Below are 16,491 nucleotides of genomic sequence, written 5' to 3' on the forward strand. Positions count from 1 at the left end.
TGTGTATATGAGAAGAATTAGGAAGAATAAAACCTGGGAGGAGACTGAGAAGTTACCAGAGGCAAGAGGGGGCATAAGAGCACAAGTTGGTGTAAAAGCTAGAGGGGGCCGGCCAGGAAAGAGAACTGATAGGAATTTCAGATGCTGCATCAAATTCACGTATCATTCGCCTCTTTTTTCCATTAATGCTTTCTTTCATTCCCCTATGTTTTGATTTCTAGATTCAAGCAGAAAAGTCCTTCCTCAAAATAGTGTGTCTTGATCGGTTTCAGCAGGATTCAGAAATAATAAGGATTTAAGGCTCGGTCTTTTTTCTTGAGTCATTACTACATCAAGCATTCTAATTACATTTTGGTACTATGTAGCAAAGCTGTCTAAACTTACTCTTTTTTTTTTTCCTATGACTTCATTGACATGTCTCTCTGGGCTCTTTTGCAAGTAAATATTGTTACAATTTGCCTTCTATGTATGCCTGTGCCTTATTGCCTGTCCTTTTTGTCTTTTTCCATGTTTTTTCACTTTAGTATAAGTTGAGAATCCTCTTTTGAGTTTTAAAGTTGTTTTCAGGTTCTTTCATCTTGCTGTGAACCCAGCCTTTACACTATTCTGGCTCTAGTTCATTCTGATCGCTCCCTTTGTTATTTTATTAACAGTCCTTTTCCTTCCTCCTTTTCCCTTCGAAGTACAAGCCGACTTCTCGGCAGCTCCTGCCATCCTGCTTCTCTCCGCCTCATCGATTCCCCATCTCACTTCAAATCTCAGTAGTAAACATATGTTCTCCCTTGTCTATACCTCTTAATTTCTCTTTTCCACTGTTACTGCTTTCTCTGTAATTGTGTTATTTAACTTTGTTAAGCATTTTATAATATGGAAGATGTGGTTGAAACCTAAGTTGTATTATAAAAAAATCATGTCGTATAAAAGCAAGTTGTTTCCCAAGGAGTATGAAAGTCTCATGATAGAAGTTAAAATGGCTGTTGTTTTGGTATTCCTTGATTATGCTAGTATAAATGTTCAGTGTAGAGAATTTCTCACTTACAGTCATTGTGTATCAGTGATTGGATTAAGCAACAAATGAAATGAAGATCATCCTAATTCTGACTTATTCTAAATGGAAAATAATATTTTTATATGTTGTGAGTCTTTAAAATTAAAATAGCTTTTTGAATGAACAAGAAAAGAAAATGTCTCCCAGAAGGTCCATTTTGTAATCACTCTTTTGGACAAATTAAAGTGTTCCTGACTAATATTTATTTATTTGCACCAGGTGGGAAAAATAATTTTATCTTTGAATCCCATTCTCCTCATAAAATAGAGTTATTGTATCTTTTACACTTGGTTCATTGCCCACTGGGATATTCATTGGTTACCACAAATTGCCTCCATGCCTTGGCAGAAGTCCAGACAGCGCCTGGACAATATGGACTTCTGCATTGGTCGTTGCTCCCCACATGAGTCCTGAGACAATGGCTTCATTCCCTTTTTCAGCTTCATTTCCCAGGGAAAAGTAGAGAGAGCTATCCTTTTTTCTCCATATGTTCTTCCCCACCCCTAAAACACTTTTATGTGTCATCTTAGTAGATTCGAAAGGAGTTTAGAATCAATGAAGGACATTAGCAATGGGTTTATACATTTGTCTTTTTTATTTCTATGCCTTGCTTATTTTCAAAAACAGGTTTTAACTTCTATAACATTTTCCGAATAGCACTGCTGGAAAAAGAATAAATATATTTGCTTTTTCAGTGTATCATACACTGCATTTCTTTCCTTTAAAAATTTCTTTTGCCATTTTTAACTTTATTTCCTGAAAAAATTAGCATTAAATATTATTTTTATCCATAGTTGGAAAAAACTAAAGCATCCATTTTACATTTCTATATTGAAGAAGTTTGAACATATAACACATATATTTACAGTTTATAACTCACTTTTACATATGTTGCCTCAATGCAAAATTTTGCTTAACTTTAACACAGCTTAAACATAATATTGCCCATATGACAGTCTTGCTGCTTTTGATATTATCTTATAATCTACAATGGTAAAAGCTGGGAAACAGTTTCAAAGTTTGTGGCTTGGTATGTCAAACAGAATATGACTTTCACAATTTGTCTAAAATCTTTTTGCCAAAAATGCCTGTGAAAATTCACATGAATGATATCTTATTTTGCAGATATTTCTTTGGTTTTAAAAAACTGTTTTACTTTTTGATAAACACAGTTTTATAAAGAAAGTGGGAAGAGCTTAGTTGAATCAATTTATAGACCATGGAGTGAGACATGATGTCCAAAGATTAAGCAGTCAACTTATTCATCCACTGTGGCAGATGATTTTCTGTCCTTCCTTTGATAGTTTCCAGGAATAACACATCCATAGTCTTCCAAATTAGCTGATTTGTCAATTGATTTAAATATGTGTTATACGTTGTTCTTTATTTCCTAAATTTTATTTTTGCATTTTAACTTATTTGTTAATTCTTTTTCTTTTTGAAAAGAGGAAACTCAAGTAACTTCTTTGAAAAATGATTCTTAATTTATCTGCAGCCCTATTTTGAAATAAAGTGTATATGGTAAAAGAAAGGTTTGTGCCATTTCAAATTTTTGTGTTAAGGATTGAGACTTGAGTTGCAAAAAGTTGTCTGTTTGTTTTTGAGACAGGGTCTTGCTCTGTGGCCCAGGCTGAAGTGCAGTGACACGATCATGACTCACTACAGCCCTGAACTTCTGGGCTCAAGTGATCCTCCAGCCTCAGCCTTAAATATATATTTTTTTAATTTGACAGATTTATACTCGTGGTAGGTGAAATGTTTGAATAAAGAAGTAATATAACAGGTAGTTATTTTTTCCCCCAATTATAACATGACATACTTCAGTATTTGGTATAATATGTCCTGAGGTGAATCTGGTTCATTGACTCATGAATACATCCAATAAGTGTATGCTACAGAAACACCTTATTTATTTGTTTGTTTGTTTGTTTGTTTGAGACAGGGTCTGGCTTTGTCACCCAGGCTGGAGTGCAGTGGTGCAATCCTGGCTCACTGCAACCTCTGCCCCACTGGGCTCAAGTGATTCTCCCACCTCGGCCTACCAAAGTGTTGGGATTACAGGCATGAGCTATCATGCCCAGCCTATTTATTTTAATATATGCTTTGTTGCCCTTCTTTGGAAAAAGTCTTATTCTGGTTATTCCATTATTTCTTGTTCTTGTGCTGTAAATCCCTCTATTTGGTGAGTCCACTGACTATCTCTCATCGTGGTTCATTTTCTATTCTGGTCTGTAACTTATTACTGTGATGCATCATTAGTAAAGGTTTAGTCTGTTCTGTGCTTTGGAAGCATTCCTGCAAAGAGTTTTCACATTTGCCCTTACCAGATCCTAAAGTTTCACCAGTTCAGGACTACTTTTCTTTTTTCAGTTTTTGGCATGAGGATAGGGTGGGATTCTAAACCAGGAACGTTGTGTGAATTTAGTCCCACACTCTGTGTGTGGTTCATGCCTAATATGGTTCTGATTTCCTCTGGTGACTTCCCCCCCCCATTGCCTTAGTTGATGTCATGCCTACTTGGGCTTCCTCGCCAGTGAGCTAAGTTTTTATAGTCCCGGTTTCATGGATAGGGTGATCCTTTCAGAGTTTTGGCTTTATGAAGGTCCTTCCAACTGTGACCAGTGTCTTGAAATAATGTCTCTCATTGGGTGTTAGGGAGACCCCTTGTAATCATTATGGCCTATAACTGGTTCCATGAGTCATATTAGCTTCAGCCCCTGACCTCTGCTCATTGACTTTCTTTTTTCTGCTTATTGACTTTTTTTTTTTTTTTGAGACAGAGTTTTGCTGTTCTTGTCCAGGCTGGAGTGCAATGGCGCGATCTTGGCTCACTGCAACCTCCACCACCCGGGTTCAAGCAATTCTCCTGCCGTACCCTCCTGAGTAGCTGGAATTACAGGCATGTGCCACCATGCCCAGCTAATTTTGTATTTTCAGTAGAGATGGGGTTTCTCCATTTTCGTCAGGCTGGTCTCAAACTCCCGACCTCAGGTGATCCACCTGCCTTGGCCTCTCAAACTGCTGGGATTACAGGTGTGAGCCACCATGCCTAGCTGACTTTCTTCTTAGTTTCTTACAACTGTGGATTCTCTGCACTTGTTTCAGGTTCAGTTCTTTAAGTAGCATTTCAGTGCTTATATTTTTAAGCATTTCAGTGTGTTTGGATCTGTCTGGGAATGAGATGCAAAGGGATGCTGTTATACAATTTTAAAATTATTTTGGATTTTTACAATTTTTTAGTTTGCTTATCACCTTTCTATCAACATGTCAAATATTTTGTGCCTATTTAGTACTGTGTACTTTGAGAAATAAAGATCTTTGGCTAGATTCCCTCCTTCAAGAGACTTACCTCTAATATAAACCCTAGTGGAACTAAGGTATATATGTCTTATAGAAATGCAGTGCCAGTAGGTGTCAGAAAGTAAGGCTACTGATGTGGAAAAAAGTGGTTAGAAAAGAAATGATAGAGGAAGCGAGACTTAACGTAAAATACAAAGTGTGGTTAGAACTTGATTGGGTTTGCTGGATTAGACAAGAAGAGGTTGGTCCAGCTTGAAGAGAGCTATAAAATACCAAACCAAAGAATTTAGATTATATCTTGTAGGTAAGAAAAAGGCATTGGAGGTTTTTGAGTGGAAGGGATATTTAGTGCAAATAATGTTTTATAATCTTAGTGCTAAAGTTTTGGAAGACTAGTACATCACTCTATTAAAGAAAAGTTGGGACCGGGCATGGTGGCTCATGCCTGTAATCCCAGCACTTTGGGAGGCCAAGGCAGGCGGATCACATGAGGTCAGGAGTTCAGATCAGCCTTGCCAACGTGTTGAAACCCCGTGTTTACTAAAAACACAAAAAATTAGCTGGACGTGGTGTCGTATGCCTGTTGTCCCAGCTACTTGGGAGGCTGAGTCATGAAAATCGCTTGAAACCAGGAGGCAGAGGTTGCAGTGAGCCGAGATCGTGCCACAGCACTCTAGCCTGGGCGACAAGAGCAAGACTCTGACTCAAAAAAAAAAAAAAAAAAGAAAGAAAAGTTGGTACATCTCCTTTCTTAGAAGTTAAACTCAAGACTTTACAGGTACAAAAATAAGTTTGTTTTATAGTTCCTTGTTTTTGTCAACAGAAGTCTACCTACTCAATGAGGATGGGCCCCAGCCCATGTTGTAAATGAGTGGAGCTGGCTGGGAACAAGAGTGGCCACTGAGAGCTCATGCCTCTTGGGGTCTTGTTGATTGTTAAAGGTTACAAACTAGATCAAAATTTTAAAAAACACTGTTTGGCCTCAGTAAAATATGTATGCAAACATAGTTTGAAACAAAAGCTGTGAGTTTGCAACCTCTCTATAGATAGTGTTCATTATTAAATCTTTATTATATTCTAGCATAACATTTAAAAAACACATTATTTACGTTATTTAAAATTGTGTACAAAATAGAAACATGTGGCCTGTTAGATTTGAAAGGTTGAATAACTGGCTGTTTACTTATAATCATATTTTTGGATATTTTGACTTTGAGACTTGGACATAAAAATAGTTTCCAAAACTCTTGTCTTACAGGTAAAAGAATGTCACATGTCGGCATTTGTATGCAAATTTCAGGGTACATGGATGAATGCCAACTTTTGCATTTCCCATGTGTATCCTGTGGCCGTTCTATCCGGGGTGAGTGATTTCTAAGAGTAGCTGGCAACAAACCAGATGCCAGCCAGCCGTGGACTGCCCTAACAAATAATGCTAAGAGTTATAAATTAAACACTGTCTGGTGATCTGTGATGTGTACGGCAGTTAATTTAGTTCATCTGGATTAACTGTCAGCACCAAAAAAACTATATTCCCATAATGTGAAATCTGAATTCAGTATGTTTGGAAGAGAGTAATAATTAACAGTAGGGAATTATTTGTTAACATGTAAGATTACAGCAATGCCTAAGATTCTTTTGAATTTACAGAAGTATTTTAGTGGTTCACTATATAATTTAAATAATTTTAATTTCAGATTCAAAGACTTTGTATTTCTTGAGTGATGGCTATAATTTTGTATAAAATACGGCTTTTTGGATTGTATATCTTCCATTGCCTTATAATACAGTTTTGCTTCCCATATTGTATACATAACAATATTTACGTTTCTTAAAAATACATTAGAACATTTATTTATACCAGACTTCACATTTGTATTTTAAAACTTGTTTTTTTAGTTTCATTCTGGGAAATTACATTGAGGGTAGAGCCTGTTTGTTACCTTATCCATGCATTTTTCGGCTTATTTAAATTATTTTACTTCACCAAGCCATTCATTTTTTTAGAACATCCTTCAAAGAGTTCATGCGTCTTACTGAGGACACCTGACCTTTTGAAGCTTCATAATTCACATCTAGATGTCACCGGTCTTTCCCATGTTAACAGTTCTGACTATGTTTTATTATATATGCCTTCGGCGCCGAGCCAGGACAGCTACAAGAGGAGAGATGATGAACAGCCATAGAACTATAGAATCAAACAGCCGGACTTCACCTCTCAATGCGGAGGTGGTCCAGTATGCCAAAGAAGTAGTGGATTTCAGTTCCCATTATGGAAGTGAGAATAGTATGTCCTATACTATGTGGAATTTGGCTGGCGTACCAAATGTATTCCCAAGTTCTGGTGACTTTACTCAGACAGCTGTGTTTCGAACTTATGGGACATGGTGGGATCAGTGTCCTAGTGCTTCCTTGCCATTCAAGAGGACGCCACCTAATTTTCAGAGCCAGGACTATGTGGAACTTACTTTTGAACAACAGGTGTATCCTACAGCTGTTCATGTTCTAGAAACCTATCATCCTGGAGCAGTCATCAGAATTCTCGCTTGTTCTGCAAATCCTTATTCCCCAAATCCACCAACTGAAGTAAGGTAAGACTAATTTTTTAATGACCTAAGTTATATGGTAGAAAGGTTTTGGTTGTTTTAATATTGGATATCTTTTTTATTGCAAGCATTCTTTTTAGTGATTTACATGAATTTGATTTTGAAAATATTCCTTAGTTTTCTGATGGGGAAGAGAGATCACTCATATAAAGATTTCATGCAGGCTTTATATCTGTAACACCTCACACTACAATATTCATGGCTTATGCTATTTGCATCTCATAAAATTTACCAAAACCAAAAAACACAATTTGAACTCATAGGGACCATTCTGAGATGTTAGTATGAAATATGACTTTGAAAATATTTTCAAACAGGCATCATGTTATTACTTTTAAATCTTTTCAACAACTCACAATAGGCCTGTGAGTGATACTTCAGAGGAGGTCCTTAGGGGATTTGGTTTAATGTTAGTTGAATGTTTTTGCAACAAGCATATTCATTTAAAAATCAGTGTTGCTTTAAGTAATTCATGCATTCTCCCTACAAGCCTATTTTGCGCATAGCAGCTCCTTGGCTCTCATTTCTGTCATTCAACCTCCTAATTTAAAAAAATATTAATATAATGCAGTGTTGCACGTACCCTGTTCTCCATGTGCCTAGGACCCATTCTGCCCTCAAATAAACCGCTTTTATCAGCTCATTTTGTATCTTTCCAGAATTTCTTTGTGCAGATACAAGCAAATACAAATATAATTTTAATTTTTTATGCATAAAAGTAAGCACATTTATCACATTGTAGTGTACCTTGTTTGTTTCACATAGTAGTATATATTGGTTCTTTTCATGTAAGTACAAAGAGAGCTTCCTCATTCTTCCTGCAGTTGCAAGTAATGCATAGTGTGTATGAACCCCAACTTATTAACTAGTCCCCCATTGATGGGCACTTAGTTGTTTCTAGTCTTTTGCTGTTATAAACATTAGTGCAGGGAATTACCTTATCATAAGTCACTTCACATGTGTGCAGGTATATCTGTGGGATAAATTTCCCAGAAGAAGGTTACTCAACCAAGGATAATTTGATAATTTTGTAATGTTTAACATTTGTTTTTGCATTTTAACAATTTATTTTTAATTACATTTAATTTTAATTTTTAACAGTTGTAATTTTGATATATAATGCCAAATTCCTCTCCAAAGGGTCTGTACTATTTATATTCCCACTAGCAGGGCATGTACATGGGTGTTTTGCCAAAGCCTTGCCTACAGAGTATGTTCATAAATTTCAATATTTTTGCAATTTAATAGGTGAAAAATGTTATCTCATGTTAACTGTTAAAATTATTTTATTATCTCTGAGGTTGAAATCTTTTCATATGTTTAAAAGCCATTTATATTTCTTTTTCCTTTAACTATCTAATCATATTATTTGCCGATTTTTTCTATTACTTATGAATCTTAGCAGTTTCTAGGACTTTATATCACTTTATTAAATCACTCATTCATTAAATATTTTAGTGTCTACCATGTGCTAGGTGTTGTTCTAGGTATTAGAGATGTGTCAGTGAGCAATGAACAAAATAAATAAAAATCCCAGCTCTCAGGAGCTTATTCTAGCCTGAGAGCAGATCAGGGCGCCTGTTCAGCTGTAGGATGGCCAGCTGCCAGTGCAGGAGGAGGTGGGCAGGGGTCAGCTGCTACCTCTGTAACATGCTGCTCCTCTGATGTCTCTGTCCCCTCATCTCTAAGGGAACACTTCCAGGGCCTGCCAGAAAGCATGCAGAGTACAGCTCAACTTGAAGATTGCTGGTATAATCTTTACTTTTTTTTCCCAGAACTACCTAATAATTCATTGCAAATAATGTTATTAGTCATTTTTTTAAACTCAGAAAGCCAGCATACTTTAATTAAAATCAGATTTTTTTTTCTCCCTAAGAAGAAAAAAAAAGTATTACTGGGGTAGGATCTTTTGTTTGGTTTTGTTTTGAGACAGGGTCTCTCTCTCTCTGTCACCCAGGCTAGAGTATAGTGGCATGGTCTCGGCTCACTGCAACCTCTGCCTCCTGGGTTCACGAGATTCTCCTGCCTCAGCCGCCTGAGTAGCTGGGATTACAGGTGCGTGCCCCCATGCCTGGCTAATTTTTATAGTTTTAGTAGAGATGGGGTTTCATCATGTTGGGCAGGCTGGTCTCGAACTCTTGACCTCAGGTGATCCGCCCGCCTCAGCCTCCCAAAGTGCTGGGATAACAGACGTGAGCCACCGTGCATGGCAGGATCTTTTCTTACATGAGAATTGTTTTATTAGGACTCTGTCATTCTTCTTACAAAGTTATCCACTTTTTTCCAAGAATCTGAAAAGATTTAGAGATGAGATCAATGGAACATGTAATGTGTTTTCTCCAGTGTAAAACTTAACAGCTGCATAACTAATTTTAAATATAAATCATGCTCTTGGGTTACTGAGAGTTATTGGTGTGTGATTGTGATTAAAGTTAAAACTTTATTTATACATGTATCTCTAATTTTCTTTACTGATTTTCAGCTTTAGTCTACTGAAAATATCATTACATTTTAAGAGAAAAAAAAGGTGACCAATATATTATTAAGGTATATGAAAAAGCCTTTTAAAATTTTACTGATTATGAAATCAATAGCTGTTTCATTGTTTAAAAAGAAGCTAGAAAATACAAAAAAAGGAAAATATATATGAAAAAATATCTGTAATTCTTCTGCCCAAATTCAGTAACTGTTAACATTTGGGTGAATTTTTTTATACAATCAGAAACATTTATTGGACACCCTCTCTGCTAGTTCACTGCTAGGAACCAAGTAGAGAGTCAGACAGAGATGGCTGTTTTTTGAGCTTAGAGGCCAGCCTAGAAGAGGACCATGAAGAACATGTATTGGCAGAGGGGAGAACCTAACCTAGTGGCTCAGAGAAGGCTTCCCTCGGGAAGTGACTTACCTGCGACCTGAGGGTTGAGTGAAGCTCCAGTGTGGATAGGAAAGGAGGAGAGACGACAGCACATTTGAAGGTGAGATCATGAGCTAAGATCATGGTGTTTGAAGAAGTGAGAAAAGTCCAAGAATGCAGAGAATAAGCTATTGGCAAATGCAGACATGGGAGTGACATTCTTAAGATTTAAACTAGTGGTTTCTAGACTTTGGGATTTTATAGATATTTTGGATCCAGCTTCCAAGAAGAGTATCTTGAGGCGACTATTCCTGTGCAATTTATTATGAAAAAACTGTGGGAGAAGCTAGTAAGGAAGTAGAGAAAGCATGATGGGAAAAAGTCAAGCAAGGATGCAATATCGTGTGAAGTCCCAGTCTGCTGGGAGGCAAAGTTGCTAGAGAGCTGGGCTCTCTTACTCCTGCACCAACCAGACTTCGACCATGGGCTGGAAGGGTGGGAATGGGGATTGTCAACCTTCCAGGCACATGTCACTCCCTAGATGAAGCCCAAGGTAGTTTTGTGAAGAAGGTTGTAGGTGTAAACCCTTAGGAGCAAAGCAAGCCCATCTGCAGGGTGGCACATAGAACTGATGAGATGGGGGGTGTGCAGGTGAATGGAGTTCAGGTGGGAGGAGTCAGTCACAATAAACGAGTAACATAATAATGATCATAAACATTAGGGAACTCATAGACTTGTCGGATTATTTACTGTGCTAAATTAATGTATAGTGAAAAGACAAAATACCAATTTTATCTATCATCACCATCATTTCATAAAAGTTTATGCATCTGTTTTAAAAAAAAATTAACCAGTGATGAGCTTGATCAATTCTGAGTTAAATGACAAAATCATGTTTCTTCACCAACAAAGTCGAAAGGACCAGATCATGACAAATTTGTGAAATGATTACTTAAGCAACTCAGTTTATACCAAGAAATTAGCATGATCAGAATCTTGAATAAAGATTTTTTTCAATTTTATAAGAACATATATGTGTGATAGGTACATACTAAATGTGCATTCTCACATTTAGTGATGGAAAACTCCATTTTGTACTACTGTTTGGGAACCACTGGGCTGCACTGCCTATTATTTTAATTTTATATCCCCTCCTTAGAAGTTAACAAACAAGAGTATGTTGGAGTAGCTCAGGAATTTGCAGGAAATTAACTACTTTTAGTACCAGAACATTTAAAATTTAAAACCAGTCTTTTCCTATTTCATGTGGTTGCATTTCTTTGTTCAGTAAATGAAGTGGAAAAGTTATAGGCAGTTCTACCAGATCTTAAAGTCTTTTCATTTCTTGCCTAATACCTTATTAAGAGGAAAAGAAAAAGGCCGGGCGTGGTGGTTCACGCCTGTAATCCCAGCACTTTGGGAGGCCGAGGTGGGTGGATCACAAGGTCAGGAGTTCGAGACCAGCCTGGCCAACATAGTGAAACCCCATCTCTACTAAAAATACAAAAATTAGCCAGGCATGGTGGTGGGCGCCTGTAATTCCAGCTACTCAGGAGACTGAGGCAGGAGAATCGCTTGAAACCAGAAGGTGGAGGTTGCAGGTTTTAGAGTGCCCTAGTCCTGTGAATAATATCTTAATGGATGCATATGTAAGACTCAGAAAGTAGGCTAGCTCAGGGTTACCATTTGGAAGAGAGAGACAAGGGAAAGGGGAAGAAGATGATGACAAATAGAGGTCAGATTAAAGAAACCAATTGGAATAAAGTTATTTAGGAATGAAATTTAATGATGTAGAATTTTTTTTCAGTGTACAAAGCACTCCAACTATATAATATTGAAATAAGAAAGCAGGGAGAAAAAAAGAGGCTTTCATAGAATTTGCTACCAAATCGAGTTGCTTAAGTAATGATTTCACAAATTTGTCATGACCTGGTCCTTTCCACTCTGTGGGCCAAGAAACATGATTTTGTCATTTAACTCAGAATTGACCGAGCTCTTTGCTAGTTAATTTTTTTTTTTTTTAAGTACATGCTAGTTTATTAGTTTCCAATTAGAAATGGTCTGGGAGGCAGGGAGTGAATAGATAGACCTGTCAGAATACTTTTTACTTTTATTTCTGTTTTCCTATACTATTCCTTTACTTTCAGCTAGTGAAATGGAACAGGGTTGGCAAGATAACTTTCTTTGCTGGCTACTAGATATACTTACTGGCTAGGATACATTTTGGTTGCAGGGAACCTTTTTGTACTCATCTGCCTGGCTTCAAGCCTCAATACAGGTTAGAAAACTTGCTTTCTTTGGTTTCCATTAATGAAACATCTCTCTTCCTCTCATCTACCCACTGCTTCCTGGTTGCCCGGGAGAAGGTTTCTCAGTGGTATAACAGCAAGTCAACAGTCATAGAGAGAATGGTTTATTGTTTCTGAGCACTGGACACATAGTAGTCATCCAGTACAATCAACAGAAAGAACATTAAATGGGCTGTGCTGGTTACCATCCCAGAATTGAGTGCTCCAGATATAGACTGTAAGCCTAGTCTCAAAGACATTCTAGGCTGAAATTTGCACATATGATACTCGAGATTTAAAATACTTAAAGAGTACATTAGAGTTTGTCAGATTTGTCCAGTAAATAAATACAGTGTATGAGCATAATACTAAACATGTAAATGTACATATTACAAAGGCCATGACTTAAAGGAGTTTAATCATATCAACTCTGCCCTGGGGCTAGAGAATTAAAAGAGTCGGGCTTTCTCCAGAATGTGTGTGTGTTTGTGCGTGTGTATGTGTGTGTACCCCTGTGTACATGTGCATGTATCTATGTTTGTTTTCTTGTTGTCACTGACTAGTTTTTATTATTCTGGCTTTAGTTTTCCAGAATAAAAAGAAATTAGAATATTCTCTTGTTGGGTAAGATAGATACCTTTCTCTTTTTAACTTTGAAATGATACATTTTAGCTCTGTTGGGGAATTTTAAACAAAAACTTTAATGCAGAGAGCAGAAAATCTGTTTGTATTGGTCTCATAGTTAATATTAATTCAAGTGTCCACAGACCTAGAAATAATTTTTGTCTTCTTTTTCGTTGCTTTTTAGGTTATCAAGAAAAATAAAAGTAAAATATAAAAACTAATGATTTACTTGCAAATTTTTAATATTTAGACATTTTTAAATCTTTCTAAAGACAGGTACAATCCTGATATTCTACTTTAAGTATAATTTTTGCAGCTTCTGATATATGTGTAACTAAATAATCTTCATGCTATATAGAAGTCAGAAGCAAGAATGATGCTAAAATAACATTAATCCTAAAAAGTTTAAACATGCTAGAAATGTTAAGGAAGTCGGTTTAAAGCGTCATCTCAACCCTATTTTGCATGTTCTGCAATGTAGCTAGAGAGGAGTTTTGTAGATTGATACATTATTAAAATGGAATATTTATGTTCTAATCAATGTCTTTATACTTATATGTATAATTTTTTAATTTGATTTACATTATAATGCATTTCAAATTATACATGAAGACCTGTATTGTGTGCATATTTATGTATTGCTAAGAACTTGGCAGAGGTTATTTCTATATTATATTTTCAGTGTTTTTCTGAGGCCTCATAAAACTCCCCATTGAAACTAAACAAAAAGATTGGTTTGGTTCACATGTGCTGTAAACCAGTATAGGTGGTTATTTCACAGGGTCTTGAGGGGTCCTTGTTTCTTGGAGATGTTCCTCCAGCATTGTCTGGTGTCAATTTGCAGTAGTGACGAAAGAGTAAGACCAAAATTTGAATTTTCTCACCAGCGTTGTTTTAGATGTTTCATGCTTCTGTTCCCCAGCACCTATATGACTAGCTCTATTTTACTGCATATATTTACATTAGAGTTATTCAAATCAATTCCTTTCTTAGGAACCTTTGATTTTACAAGCTAATCTCTAGGGACACTTCTTAGGTTCAGGTTGGCACTCCAGGTTTGTTTTTCTGCCTTGTCACTGGAAGAAGATACCCACCTGCTTCTCTTTCCTCATTAAACCTGCCACACAGCCTGCTCTATTCTTTGGAACTCTTTCCCTGCCTTGCAAGATTGGTTATAGGGTGTAACTAATTTCTCCATTGTTACTTTATTGTTGCCTCTGAATACAAGTACTCACAGGCTATTTATGTTTGATGGATTTTATTTCTACATTTCAGGAGAGAATCAGCAAAAATAACAAGTATGGGATTTTAAACGTTCTAGACACTTTAATAAAAGTCCCTACTGTTAAAGTTCCCTGTTCTGTGGTTCCTGATTCCCTTCATTATATGTTTATTAGAATTCCTTTGGAGTTTGCTTTTATTCCTGGAGGTGGAAATTGCCATACTTCCCTCTCCATTCTTCCAAGATTGTGGCTATATGCTTTTCTTGGTCCCTTCTTGGGCCTAAAAACAGTTGGAGTACCTATATGTTGATGGCTTCTATAGTTTTGGCTCTGATTTCTCCCTTGAATTTCAAATTCTTTTTTTTTTTTTTTCAGTTTCCTCTATGCTTTGCCAATATCAGTTTTTACTTAGATCTCAGTAGGTCATTGGGCCAGGAAAATAAACGAACAATTTATTGGTGGAAAAAAATCTCATGTAATTAATGAGTATATAAAAAAATTGTGTCATTAGTAATCAGTGAATTACAAATTACATCATAAGGAAATATGGCTCACAATCAAACTGGAGATTATTTTTAATGCTTTCAGTGATCATTCTTATGTACTATTGGCATAAGCTTTTTTGAAAGCAGTTGATAGTGTATATTGAGAGACTTAAAAATATTCTTATTCTTTGATGTAAAATCTTTATTAAAAAATTTTACTAGCCACAGTAAATAATTAGGAATAGAGGAAGGATGATAATTGAAGTATTTTTTAAATGTTTCTAATTTTCTCTTCTCTATTAGAAACAATATTAGAGAAATAGTTAACTGACATATGAGTATATTAAGTACCTGATAATACTATGATTATGAAGAATCTTTAATTTTGGAAAATAGTTCTATAAGAAGACTTATATGGAGATGGAATATAAGTTAGGCCTTGAAGAATAGATAGGCAGATAATAGTAGGTTGGGCATTTCATGGGGAGGAAGATAACACGAGCAAAGACATAAAGGTGGAAATAAGTTTATTGCATGGAAAATAATGATTAATCTGGCTGGGAAGCAGGAGTTCATTTGGAGGAATAGGAGAATGTTATTCCCCTTTTATGTGTTTAGATATTTGCTAGATACTAAGGATATAAGGATAACTTAAAGATGGCAAAAATGAAAATTCAGGAGAAGGACATATATAAGAAACACTTTCTTGAAAAATTTGATGAAACTTCATGATTTGATAAAATAAAGAGAAAAAGAATATGAAAATTTTGCATTTATATGAGGCTAGTGACAGAAATGGAAAGGCTGAAGTAGGAGACTTTTGTGAAGCAAAATGATCAGTTTAGTTTCTGCAGTTGGTTTAAGCCGTGTACACAGGAGAGCTTCATCTTCGTGTGTTTTATTTTTACTTTGGGTTTACTTATCTTGTAAAATGGAATGGTGTTCAGCTACCTCTAACTACATGTTCCAGTTTTTAAACTGACCAATGTGAAATCTATAAAAAAAGGACTGTTTGGGGACTTATAAAAATAAATTAAGTAATAAGGTCTGTGGCATTTGGTTTTTTAAAGTTTTTTATATCTTGGGAACAATACTTATATTGGATTCTATTTATTTTGATGACTTTGTTTCACACTGTGACATATTGGGCATGGGGCTATAACCTTAAGGGACCAGTAGATCTCATTCTAAACTGTATTATAGGGAAGTTTCTTTTTTTGGCAGATGGGAGATTCTTTGGTCAGAGAGACCTACGAAGTTGAATGCTTCCCAAGCTCGCCAGTTTAAACCTTGTATTAAGCAGATAAATTTTCCCACAAATCTTATACGACTGGAAGTAAATAGTTCTCTTCTGGATTATTACACTGAATTAGATGCAGTTGTGCTACATGGTGTGAAGGACAAGCCAGTGCTTTCTCTCAAGACTTCACTTATTGACATGAATGATATAGAAGATGATGCCTATGAAGAAAAGGATGGTTGTGGAATGGACAATCTTAACAAAAAGTTTAGCAGTGCTGTCCTCAGGGAAGGGCCAAATAATGGATATTTTGATAAACTACCTTATGAGGTAAGCCAAAAATATTTAGCAGCAGTATTGGATAAAACACTATAGATTTTTGATCTTTAGATATTAATGTTTACTGAGTATTGGTCATTGAGCATTGGTAAGGTATATATAATTTGATGTGTTGTATATTTTGATTTTGGAAAAACTAGACAAAATCATGTTTTAACTAATTTCACTACTTTTGTTTTGGTTTGACTTTAGTGTTTCTGGATAAACTATTAAGTATATATTTTCATATTGCTAATAATAACCAAATACAAAAATCAGTAATAAGTAACAATCCACTTTAATTCATATTACACAGTTTAAGTATGGGCAATACATGCTTAACTTTGTATTAGTTATATTAAAGATGATTTGCTATTAAAAATAAGAATATTAAGATTGTGAGATGAATGCTTATTCTGTTTAATCCATAGTTTCTCTTAGTGTCATTTTTTTTTTTTTTTCTATACTAACTCTATTCTGTGTTCTCCTAACTGTAATTTTTGGT

The 16,491-nt window shown here is 35.8% G+C and overlaps 1 protein-coding gene across 3 annotated transcripts in view; it reads left to right on the forward strand.

The window, feature by feature from the left end:
* FBXL4 (F-box and leucine rich repeat protein 4) overlaps positions 1 to 16,491 on the forward strand; it is an 83,255-nt gene that overhangs the window by 20,394 nt on the left and 46,370 nt on the right. For 2 of the 3 annotated variants that reach the window (XM_023205885.1, XM_023205886.1), the window contains 3 exons: positions 5,607 to 5,711; positions 6,356 to 6,939; positions 15,653 to 15,998. In XM_023205885.1, the coding sequence (XP_023061653.1) occupies positions 6,428 to 6,939; positions 15,653 to 15,998 (858 nt within the window). In that variant the 5' untranslated portion in view covers positions 5,607 to 5,711; positions 6,356 to 6,427. The remainder of the gene's footprint in view (positions 1 to 5,606; positions 5,712 to 6,355; positions 6,940 to 15,652; positions 15,999 to 16,491) is intronic. The other variant, XM_023205887.1, reaches the window with a different exon arrangement.

Source organism: Piliocolobus tephrosceles, chromosome 5, assembly GCF_002776525.5.
Source record: "Piliocolobus tephrosceles isolate RC106 chromosome 5, ASM277652v3, whole genome shotgun sequence".
NCBI lineage: Eukaryota > Metazoa > Chordata > Mammalia > Primates > Cercopithecidae > Piliocolobus > Piliocolobus tephrosceles.